General features: G+C 40.6%; 1 protein-coding gene across 1 annotated transcript in view; it reads left to right on the forward strand.

Annotated features, from left to right (window-relative positions):
* The window catches only part of RTEL1 (regulator of telomere elongation helicase 1), a gene marked incomplete at its 3' end in the record, with an annotated part of 44,469 nt that overhangs the window by 11,588 nt on the left and 20,728 nt on the right, over positions 1 to 12,153 (forward strand). Inside the window, exons 15-23 of the mRNA XM_082292591.1 lie at positions 1,858 to 1,935; positions 2,746 to 2,827; positions 6,097 to 6,229; positions 6,534 to 6,647; positions 8,089 to 8,129; positions 8,774 to 8,859; positions 9,474 to 9,551; positions 10,249 to 10,326; positions 11,507 to 11,650. Coding sequence (XP_082148717.1) covers positions 1,858 to 1,935; positions 2,746 to 2,827; positions 6,097 to 6,229; positions 6,534 to 6,647; positions 8,089 to 8,129; positions 8,774 to 8,859; positions 9,474 to 9,551; positions 10,249 to 10,326; positions 11,507 to 11,650 — 834 coding nt within the window. The remainder of the gene's footprint in view (positions 1 to 1,857; positions 1,936 to 2,745; positions 2,828 to 6,096; positions 6,230 to 6,533; positions 6,648 to 8,088; positions 8,130 to 8,773; positions 8,860 to 9,473; positions 9,552 to 10,248; positions 10,327 to 11,506; positions 11,651 to 12,153) is intronic.

The raw sequence follows: 12,153 nt of genomic DNA on the forward strand, positions 1-12,153 counted from the left end.
ACAGGTTTTCATTTTTCTAGCAGTGGTTAAGCAAAACCTCTGTGTGTGTTCCAGTACAGTAGTAGCAGTTTGTGTACACTGGTACCAAAATGGTTTTTACTGGGAGATGTCGCTGTTCTGAGGGGAAGATCAAGTGAGCCTGATTTATGTTCGTTTCTCAGGGTTTCAAAACTGAGAGATGAGAAAATTCAGAAGGAGAAGCCAGGTCCCCTGATCCCAGTGGACTGTTCTCCAAGGCTGAGAATCATTGTCTGTGTGTGCTCTTTTGGGCTGTGGATAGATAAAAGGGGATTTGAATTTGGAAGAGAAACCTCAGATCCCTTTTCTGCTGCTGAGGACCTGCACGTGGACAGTTGCTGCAAAGGATCTGCCAAGTGGTAGTTTGCTATCTTGAGATAGGTAGGACTAGGACAGAGCTTTTGTTGGTTTAACACAGTGTTTGCTTCTTGCAGAGCCTTGTCTTCAAGTCTTAGTTTATCACCAGCTTGTTTTAATTAATAGTAAATGTTCTTCTTCCTTTTTGAAGAACCCTTGCCAAAAATCTCTTTTGTATACCATATCTTTGGCTATTTTTCAGAAGTAAATATTTCCAGGAATTGTGCTTTTTTTCAGATTGCTGGAGAACATCTTGTAACTAGCTGATACTCTTATGAGCTTGGGTAATTCCTTTCAGTGTCTGGAGAAATATTGTTTAGAAAAATTAACAGAGTTGTAAATATTTGAGAACCACAGCTGTTTTCACTGAAGTTGCGCTGGGATCCTTATGTTTGAAAGAGCATCATCTATAGTCATGAGACATCACACGCAGGAAAGCGGGAAAAAGCATAACTCTGTTGATAGAAGCTTTTAATTTAATATGTGGACAATTAGATATGATTACAACTTGATTGTTTTTCTAAGCAGAGTATTATTAGCAGAGGGATCAAAGATGAAATTTTAAGCTGAAGGAATCCAAAAAGTTCTTCTACACTTGGTTGTGACTGATCTCATGGGTGTGTTTGTTTATCCACAGCCAGAGTCATGAAGAGTGTGAATAATAATATTGTCATTTGTATAGTTTGAGTGTATTTAGGTCCTGGCTTGCAGTTTTTGGTACAATGAGAGCACCATGTAGGTAGCAGGAAGCGCCCGGAAGAACCATATTTATTCCAGGTTCTCGGTCTTATTTGATAACAGGAGTAAGGAAATAAATTTAAGGTTATCACAGCAGTAACTTTTGTGGAGACACTTCTCAGTGCAAAGATACCCATTAGGAGTTTTACTGGAAGCAAAAATCAGAAGTGTATGTATGTATCAAAAATAACGTGGCCAGCAGGACCAGGGAGGTGATTGTCCCTCTGTGCTGGGCAGTGGTGAGGCCTCACCTCGAGTGCTGTGTCCAGTTCTGAGCCCCTCACTTCAAGAAGGACACTGAGGGGCTGGAGCGTGTCCAGGGAAGGGAACAGAGCTGGGGAAGGGTCTGGAGCACCAGGAGCCATTGAGGGAGCTGGGAGGGGCTCAGCCTGGAGAAGAGGAGGCTCAGGGGGGGATCTTCTTGTTCTCTACAATTCCTCAACAGGAGGGGGCAGCCAGGTGGGGGTCGGGCGCTGCTCCCAGACAAGAGGAAATGACCTCATGTTGTGCCAGGGGAGGTTCAGGAAGAATTTCTTCATGAAAAGGGTGGCCATGCATTGAAGGGGCTCCCCAGGGTGTGGTGGAGTTCCCATCCCTGGAGGCGTTTGAGGAATGCCTGGACGTGGCCCTCAGTGCTCTGGGTTGGGTCTCAAGGTGGGGATCGATCACAGGTTGGACTCAATGATCTTGGAGGTGATTTCCAACTTAATTAATTCTGTGATTCTGTTTCCCTCCATTTTCCAGACAGTGTTCAGCATCGATCCCCCAGAAGGAGTCACAACAGCGTTCCTGCCACGTCAGGCAATATCTAAATACTACAAGGTACGGGAGGCTTTGTGTGCTGTGTTTTCCCTCGTGGCATTTAATGTCTGTGCTTAGTGTATCTAAGACATGGAAGGATGTGGATAGTACAGCAAATTATGTTGATTATAGGGAGAAAAAAAAAAAAGACACAACAAAAAAAAAATCCACCAAAGGAACTGTATTTAATTTAGATTCTGAAGAGAAACAGAATTTTTAAAGGAACTTCTAAATTAAATTACAAAAGTGCAGCCAATGGGAATTTCAGAAAATTTTTATATTGGATATTGAGCAAGAATTGATGTGTTCTTCCAGTAATCTGGTTTTAGTTTAGCCTAGTGCCAAGCACGTCCAGCAGAACCACCGAACCTCCTCCCTGAAATTGTTTTGTGTATTGTTGTGATGAATTTTAGGAACAGATCTTTTTCTAGGTATCACATTAAGACTTGATACTATTTTTGTTGTCAAATGAAGCAAATCTTTCCACCACAATAGTGTCCTACATTTAATCTGTGTTGTTTATGCTGGTGGAAATACCCAAATAATTGGGTTCTCAGTCTCTGCTCAAGTCAGCCCATGAAAAGCTGCTCCCATCATCTGACTCAAAAATGACTGGTTGAATGGTGATACACTTTTTTCCTCCTTCTTAGAAAGTTATGAAAGATTGGAAGCAAAATAGAGAAGAGACCGGAAATTATATAACCTTAGTAACACTATAAAAGTGACACTAATTGCATTAATTACTCTTCGTGTGGGTGAGGTTTTTTTGAGGGATGAAGTGCAAGTTCATTTCTGCAGCCCTTGCTAGAAACGTTTGTCACTTTCCTTCAGGTGCATATTCATGTGGATAATGGTAATCAGAAAAAGAAGCAAAGGACAGATCTCTGGAATTCATCATCTTCAAAAAAGCAAGGTATAGGAGTCGCCTTGGGGAGGTTCATGCAAAAAGCTGGATTGAAAACTCAACTGCTCCTTTCTGATTCAAATAAAAGAAAACAAGTTCAGCTCCACTGTGGATATGATGAGTTGGGGACAAGCTTTTCACTCTTATAGTTATTTCTGAAGGGGAGATGACAGTGTGCCATCTTAATATAAAAATTTCTTGTACCGCTGGTGTTTTGTGCACTGCTAGAGTTCTTTTAAGGCAATTATTCCAGTGAAAGATGATCATCTCCATTATGTAATTGTTGGTTGTATTGATGTAGGGAAAACCTTCAGACCAGCCAAGAATGGGGAACTCTCCTCCAACCCTCAGGTTAATACTGAGGTTCATGACATGTTCTGTTCTCCTCAGACCAGCTCTATTTCTCTGTACAACTGTATTGAGTTAAACACAGTTGGTGTTGAATAAGGCTGTAACTGCCTTTGGGAAGAACGAGGTTCCGTTGCAGTTATGCCAAAAATATTTGTCCAAGGGTGGTGTTAGAGTAAATTCTGTTAAAGTTCTCATTCTCTGTTGAAATGATTCACAGTGTGGAGGTGTTACAGTTGGCTCATTTAGGAGCCCTATAGGGAAGGTTCATGTGCTGTGCCAGAGATCTTGTCCAGATCATGTGAATTCTTAGGCAGAAAATGCCATGCCTTAGGGCACACTTATCTTTTCTGTGATGACCTACTTTGAGAAACTTCCTACTTTGAGCAACTTCCTAAATTCTTCAGGATGTGTTTGTCAGTTCTTGATAGTTTCACCTTCAACTATACTTTGCAGTTCAACTGGGATTTCTCCCTCTCCTTGTCTCTCTCCTCCCACCCGTTTTGTTCCTTATGCTCTGCAGAATCCATCATCTGGAATTATTTCAGTATAATCATTCTTCAAAACAATATATTTAGCAGAAAAGAATCTTTGCTTCTGAATCAAAGGCTTGTCCTAATGGTCCTATAAAGCATCACCAAGCAGCACCAGTGAAGGGCAGCATTCATTCTCTCTGATTTTTCAATTTATTTTTTAATAATTAGGTTGAAAACAAAACATTTTCTGATTTGAGAAGACAGATGCAGGTCCATTTACCTCAGCCTTCTTAACAGAGCACTCTCCAGGGATTTTTGTAAATACTTTGCCTCATAACTATCTACTTAATTACTCAGTAAAGTGCTCGTGGGTATGTAGGTATCTGTTTCACAGAAGTCCTTTTTTTAAGGACAAAAGTAACATGTTTCAAAGAATGAATTTACTGGGTTTGCAATAATGTCCCCTTAAATGTTTCCACAAAGTTAATGCTGTTTGGTAATCTGCAAATGTTGCTTTCCTGAGATATTGCTCAGTTAGGAGTTTTAAGATACAGGAATAATTCTAAGTAGATTGGGTTAATGATGGGTGCAGCAAGAGGCTAATACAAACACTTCTAAGTGTTTTGCACAGTTTGGAGGATTTTTACACAGAAACACAAAGCAGCGAGAGAATTCTGTGATTTAGTAGATGGATTCTGATATATTTGTTTTTCAAATAAAAACAGCATTTGCAAGTATCTGTGCAACACACCTGAGTATGTTGAGATTTGTGCTTTGTGCAAGCCTAGCAGAGGCCAGATGTGCCTGATCAAGTGTCTGATTTCCTGTAGTGATACAGCAAATGGTATAGAAATAATTCAAGCATTTAAGAACAGCTGTTTCCCAGGGATTTTGTGGAAATTATCAACTCAAACATCATTCTGTACAAACTGTAATTGGTGAGGAGAAGGGGCATAGCTTGAGATAGCTGATGAGATTCATGCCTGAGCCATTTGTGAACAGATGCTGTTTATGTCAATGATATTGGACTGTTGCAGTTTAGCATTAAGTTAAAATGCTCTTATTCATGGTTTGCTCTAAGTCATCATGTTGTAAACTATCAGCAAGCCACTTCTCCTTGCTTTAGCTGTCCTTGTACCAGGAATGGAAAAAGCTGCTGCAGAGATCTGTTTTGTTTAATGCCCAACATTTCCTGCTGGTGAATGGGACCTTGAAAATGGATTTAATGTTGTTAAGCTTAAAGACATAATTGCAGCACACCAGGCTAAAAATGTACAGCAATCTCAGCTTGTCCAGGAACTGGGAACTGGTGCCTGGCAGTTGTCATGCTGTGTTACAAAAGTGTGTTTCCAGCTGAGCATTGGAGGAGCAAACATGAGGGGTTGGAGTCCTTTTCCAGGCCATGCCATATCAGCCCAGTTTACTTTTATGCTGGGATTTCTTGGGTTCCTGGCTAAGTGACTTTGTTCTTGTCTGTAGATACTCACTGGCCTGTCCATACACAGATCCAAACTAATTTGCACTGTTTGTGTGAGTTAGAAAGATACAGAATTTGCTAAATTTTGAAATGTGAGTCTTCTAGAATTTGGACATTGTCTGGATGGGTTTGTCCAAATGAGATGGAAGGGTAAAACTTCAGCTAAGAGTAAATGTTCACTTGTAAATCTAAGCAGTGAGTGACTCACTGGGCAGATATTAATGGGGATTTCCTGAAAACGTCAGCTTTTTCTTTCAGAAACGCAGGCTTTGATTGAAAGGCGTAAATTTAAAAGACATGTACATGATACTTAGATGACTTTTTATTACTGAAACTAATCATGCAAAGCAGAATCAGAAGCAAAAGCTGATGTTTTCTTTGGCTGCTCTTGTTCTTCACATTATTATTTTCATTCCCTGGTGCCTGTGTCTCTGAGAAGCTGATGCAAAGTTTTCAGCAAGCTCAAGCTGAGCAATGAAGGAATAGACTGATGTGATTTATTTATTTTTCTTAATATTCTTTCTGTTGATAACTTACATATTTTCAGAGTCACACACTAATATATATATATATATATATATATATATATATATATATGTCTCCACATCCCACGAAAGATTTGAGCAGAACTTGAAAGGTTTGGGAGTTGACTGTGGGGAAAGTGGGAAGTTTAGGTGAAAGATTTATAGCCTATATAGATATATAAGAAATTACTTATTAAAAAGGGGTTCATTTTTCAAGCAAGTGCAAGGGTGGGGATACTTTCTTATTATAGTAAGAGGGAGCAATGATGTTTTTATTAAAAGTCATTAAATCTGGGAAGAACCAAAGCAGGACATACCATACATCTGGAATTTTAACTTTGGATGCTGCCTGGTTTACTCTCAGAAGTTGAGGTGCAATGTGCCGTATGCTGGTCACAGTCTAATTTTTCCACTTTGACTGGCTTCTTAGTGTTTTCTCTTTATTTAATGCAGGGAAGACTTTAAGCTATTGGTGTTTCAGCCCTGGGTACAGCATGCACGAGCTCGTTCGACAGGGAGTCAGGACAATCATCCTCACGAGCGGGACACTCTCCCCCCTCTCTTCATTTACAATGGAAATGCAGATGTGAGTACCTGGATGTGGGAACAGTGCCATTCCTGGAAAATGCACAAGCTGCTCTCGTGGATTTAGGTTTTATCTCAGGATTTTAAAGTGTTCTGTTTGCCCAGAGAAGCTGTGGCTGCCCTATCCCTGGAAGTGTCCAAGGCCAGGTTGGATGGGGCTTGGAGCAACCTGGGATAGTGAAAAGGGCAGAGGGGTGGAATGAGACGAGCTTTAAGGTTCCTTCCAACCAAACCATTCTATGGTTCTGGAACTGGTAGGGAGTCATATAATGGGTATGACTGGGATCTTCCTCTTTTTCCTCCAGCCCTTTTCCTGTATGCCTGGAGAATCCTCATGTAATCGATAAACATCAGCTCTGGGTTGGGATCATTCCCAAGGGACCTGATGGAACTGTCCTTACTTCCACCTATGAAAGAAGGTAATGAACTTCCATGTGGAATCCTGCTTTGAAGTTTTGGGTTCCAACACTTTGGGCTCTGCTAACAGGAGGATGCTAGTGAAGCAAGTGATCTCTAGTGGTTTTCTTGGATAAATGCTGAATAACAACACCATTTAACCACGACTACTGAATATTTAGAACTAGAGGGCTGGAAGGGATCAGATATCAAGGCACCGATAGTTCTTGGTGACCCTGACCAGCCCTAGCTGGGACCTGTACCCACAACCATCCCCCAGGAGCTGCACTGAACCCCATCCAAATTTTTTTTTGCTGAAGGCTTAATTGACTTGAAACATGGCTGGCCTTTGCAATAACTGTTTTTATACTTAAAGCTTGGAACCATGCCTGGCCTCTCTTTCACCTCTGGGTTGCCTGCTTAAGGAAAACATATCCAGATGTTTGTCAAGCTTTTCATCATCATTTTTCTTGCTGTTCTCTGGTCTTCCATCACTCTGCATCTTTCTGTTGTTTAGAATTGGCAGTGCTTCTGCTGCCAGCAAAGGCCAAATGTTCCGTAGAACTGGAAAGGCCCTCAGCAATTGTAATGGATTTTTACAGAGAAGTAGTAGTCTGGAAAACCCTCCAGCTGGATTTGTCATTTTCAGAAGTTTCGAGTGCCGTTTTGGTGTATTTCTGTTGAAGATAATGTCTTTTAAAGAAGGAGGGTTGGGGATTCCACCCCTCCAAGGCTTTAGAACCATGGCGGTTTTTTGAAGGAAAGGGATTCACAGTGTTCACTGTGTTTTGACAACATCTGTGTGTTGATACTAGTATCTGTAGGTCTTACAAAGATATATATGTTAGGTTTTTTCCCTGCATATATAAATCTGCTGGGAACACAGTACACAGAGCTACAGGACACTAAAAAGAAAGGAACATAAAGGCATGAGAGAACAGGTAAGTTTTCAGTCAGAGCCGGAAGAACATAAATGGGGCTCATTGGAGAGCAGAACTTCTTCAGGCAAAGCAAAAGTGATTTACTAAATAGTAACCATAGTGACCAAATTCACCCTTTTTTTTTTGCCCTGCAGCAACACCACACCTAATTCATCAATTATTATTTTAAATGGTTGTAGCGTTAGTCAGGCTTGGCAGTGCTGCAGACCTTTCTGGCACAACTCTCACATATATGTTGTTACTATTAATAATAAAACTTATATGGCTGCCTGTTTCCACCCGTGCACTTTGAAGTATTGAAGCTTCGATCACCTTCAGTGCTATCAATAAGAATATTTCATACTATAATAAAGTGTTGTGAAGTATTACTAATTCTTGCCCTCGGTGTTGGTGCTTGTCACAGGAGGGAGAGCAATTGGGAGTCTGGAAATGTGGCTTTAGATGAATATCTAAGGAAGTCAGTGTGGATGAAAAACATAGAAAAGGAAATGCAATGGTGTTGTTTGATTTTTCTTCTTTGTAGGTTTTCAGAGGATTATTTATCTTCTCTGGGGAAAACAATTGGTAAGTGAAGTGTGTGGGTTTCAGAAATGGTTTAATGCCCAGGATTTTTGGAAATCTAGAAAGGGCAATGCTAAAGAAGATTCAATAGAGAAAGGTAAAGGATTGCAGTCCATATCTCACTGCTATCTGGTTTTGTGTGCTTCTGCTTGCTCAAGGCAGCTGGCTGCTTTAATAGCACACAAAATTGAGTCCCTGGCTTAATATTTCCAAGTCAGGACTCCATTTTTACCGTCAGAAGTTTGTTTTTTGGATCAAAAATGTGGTTCCTAAGCACAGTCAGAAAATGAAACTAGGAAATCAATAGCCAGAGATGATGCAGCCAAGGATGATTTGCGGAGAGATTGAGGATCACAGGAAATCAGTGCAATTTCTTGTGATATTTTAAACTGTGTCAAGCCTGTCTGAAGTCAGCATTTATTGTTTTGGTAATATATATAGATATAATAGAATTACAAAGTCATAACACATAAGGACAGAATAACAGAAGAGCATTTGTGCAGCTTGGCTAACATGATTGAAAAGAATCTGTTAAATCTAGAAATGTTAGAAGGACATGGAGGAGAAATGAAAGCACTGCTCTGAGGTGTTTGGCTTGGCCTAAAAGGTGAAATCCTCAGCTGCACCCTTGTCTTATCTCACTGCAGGTAACCTTGTGCGAGTTGTGCCACATGGGCTGTTGGTGTTCTTCCCATCGTATCCTGTCATGGATAAGAGCCTGGAATACTGGAGAGTATGTTCATTGCTCTGCCTGTATTAGGTGGTTTGGTTACATGCATCAGACAGCTTGTAGTTATTCCATTTAACCATGTTAATTAAAAACCATCTAGTAGATGATGTTCCCTGCTCATGGCAAGGGGTTGGAACTAGATGATTATTAAAGTCCCTTCCAACCCAAAACAATTATTAGAATTGGTCTCTGTGTTTCAGCCCTTGGGGGAAAAAAAGCAATATGAGCATTTCTCCTTTATTTTTGTTTTGTAACCATTGCAGCTGTAATTTTTGGTACTTCTGTGCTCATGAGTTGAATGTCCCTAGTGAGACTTGCCAGAACAGTTCTGGTTTAAATGCTCCTTGAAAAGGCAGGGGCGGAGGTTCCATTCTGTGGAGTTGGACTGGGAGGTGAGTGCTGGAACTCCCCCATCTGCCTGATGTCTGAGGTGCACCAGCTGCAAGGAATCACTGTTAGTGCTCTTAGGATTACATGTTTCTGCCTCCATCTCTTCCTGTGTTTGGCAAGAGAGGAACATGCTCTGGTGGGGAAGTGTAGTGATATTTCTGAGTGTTTCTGTTCTTGTGGTGTGTGCTTACTTGGCATTTCTGTCTTGTTCCCTCTCTGTTTAACAGGAGCATGACTTTGCCAAAAGAATAGAAGAAGTGAAGCCGATGTTTGTGGAACCCAGGAACAAAGGAAGCTTTTCAGAGGTTGATTATTTGCATTACATACTTCTGTGATTTTCAGAAACAGTTTTTATGTTTCATGACCTTCTCTAAGGTGTGTTTGGGTATGAAACACCCAAATTTTTGGCCTAAGGTGAAAATAAAACTCTCTGAGTGTTTCTTGGAAGTGTAGTTTTCCTGTGCATCCTTCCTTTCCTCTCGTCTGGCCATGCAGGGTTCAGTCTTCGTTTGAATCTGGTGATGTAACAGCAGCTAACATACACAAGTGCTGAGTAATCGAGCTGGTGGAAAGCTGTCACTTCAGTACTCAGCATTTGTGAATGTTCTGCAGGGCTTTTCCTCCCAGCTCATCCTGCTTTGGATGTTAAAGGATTGTGCAGTGTCATCCTGTTTATAGCTGTTTGCTTCTTAGAATAAATAGTATCTGAGAATTGCTTTCCTGTTTTGTCAATTTTACTTAAGGATCTGCAGAAACACAGGATGGTCCATCTTCTCATGAGAAGTATCTGACATTAATTTTTTTATGCCTACCAAGATGTGTTCTGGATTTCACAGTGATACAAAGATTTTGCTGGGAGAACGACTTCTCACATTTGCAATTAGTTAAAGACAATTATATGAAGCCAAATTAATCACAGTTTAGATCTTAGTGTACAAGTCAAATTTAGCTAGTACAGGATAATACCATTCTTCCTCCTGCTTAAAGTTGTTTATATTTTAGGTTATTGATGCTTACTACGATAAAGTCACCTGTCCTAAGTCCAATGGAGCTGCATTTTTGGCAGTGTGTCGGGGCAAGGTAATGTAACTGAGAGTTTGTTTCATCTGAGATCAGATTATAAAATTGATAGAAAAACCCCCTTCATTCTGGATTTCAATACATTTCTGTTTGACTGTAATTATATGTGGAGAAAAAAAGAAATGCTCTGAAGCTTTTTCAAAATTAGGTCACATTTCTGTGTGATTCACTCCTGTTTTTATTGAAGGGACACATTTTGATTTCTCTGAAGTGGATGAGCATCATACTTGCATTTCATGTTGGCTGCTGACTGAAAACATAACGCATTAGATGAGAACAGCTGTTCTGGAGAACTGTAATCAAAGAAGTTAAAACAACACTGCTGCAAACCAAACATAATGCTTCCCTTTAAAACACTTGCTTCATTAACTTCATGTTCTCTGGACACATTTGGTGGCCTTTCCTTTGCATCTTCCAATGCTGATAAATTGACTTATGTTTGTCGGTGGAAATATTTGTGAAATTACTCTTAGAGCCTTTTTGCTGCTGTTTACTGTGTACCAGGAGAAGATCCAATTTCTTTTGAACCTTTGGTCCCAGTCTCCAAAGAAGCTGTTGGAGTGAAGAAAAGACATAACTTTCTCAAGCCTTGTTGCTGAGATTTGGAGAACTGATTCAGCTGAAAAACAAAACAGCTTTTTTTTTTTCTTAATTGTTTTTCAGTCAGTTCAACTCTGTTAATTTCACGGAGTGATTTGCCAGCACAGTGAGCATGTACAGGGGACATGAGTGACAAATACTTGATGGGATGTCAACAGCACAGCTGCTGGACATGACACTATATTCTGGTGAATCTGATGGCTTTCTGTTGTTGCTTTGAAATGATTCTGTTAATTTTTACTGACAGAGAAGGCTTGCTATGTTCTTATGTCTTGTTGACAACTCAGGGTGTGGAAGGTTTAAACAAAGGTGTTGACATGTTCTCAGTACAGCTGTTCTGCTTATCCAGAAACAAGACAGCCATTAACAGGGATGTCTGAGCTGTGCTTTGGCAGAGGAAAAAGCCAAGTTTAAACTCCTGGTAATAAAAGAAAAAAAATCTGGTTGAAACTATTCATTGAAACAATTGACAAACTACACTTGGCCAGGAGTTGAATGGAGAAAAAGGGCCAACAACTGCTGAATCGCTCTGAAATGTCACTTCAAACCCTGCTGATGATGGAAAACTCTGTCTCTGCAGGCCAGCGAAGGCCTGGACTTTGCAGACATAAATGGACGAGGAGTCATCATCACTGGGCTTCCATTTCCCCCTCGTATGGAGCCCAGAGTCATTCTAAAGATGCAGTTCCTGGATGAGATGAGGAGAAGTGATGCAGGTGCACAGGTAAGACTGGGCAGCTTCTCACTCCTGGCTGTTTGCATGTTTGTGTCATTGGTTTTCCCTCTTGTCCCAGTGGGTTTTGGGTTTTGTTATCCTCTCAGCCTCGTGGAACTATGAATATCAAAAATTCAAACAGGCTTGGGTATCTGTCACAAATACAGCCACCATTTTTTAATAGTGTTGAGGGTTCCAAATTCTGGCACAGTCTTAAATATGAGCCCAAAAAAAGAATATAATTAAAGTTTACATCAAAATCTTTGTATGTGTGTTATCCATCTCTCATTCTGAGGGATGTATTTCATCCAGAGACAGTGTGGGCAGGAAGAATGGCCTGTGCTGGCTGGTTTGGGAATTACTGTTTTGGAAGTGTGGTGGTGTATGTTGGGGTGTTTGAGTTTGGTTTTTTCTATTGCTTCAGGCACAAGCATGAATGATGTTACAATTTAGTCTGTTCTGCAGGTCTTACAGGATACGGTGAGTCTGCTGTACTGCCAAGGCTCTGAGTA

This window comes from Coloeus monedula, assembly GCF_965178545.1.
Source record: "Coloeus monedula genome assembly, chromosome: 17".
Classification (NCBI taxonomy): domain Eukaryota; kingdom Metazoa; phylum Chordata; class Aves; order Passeriformes; family Corvidae; genus Coloeus; species Coloeus monedula.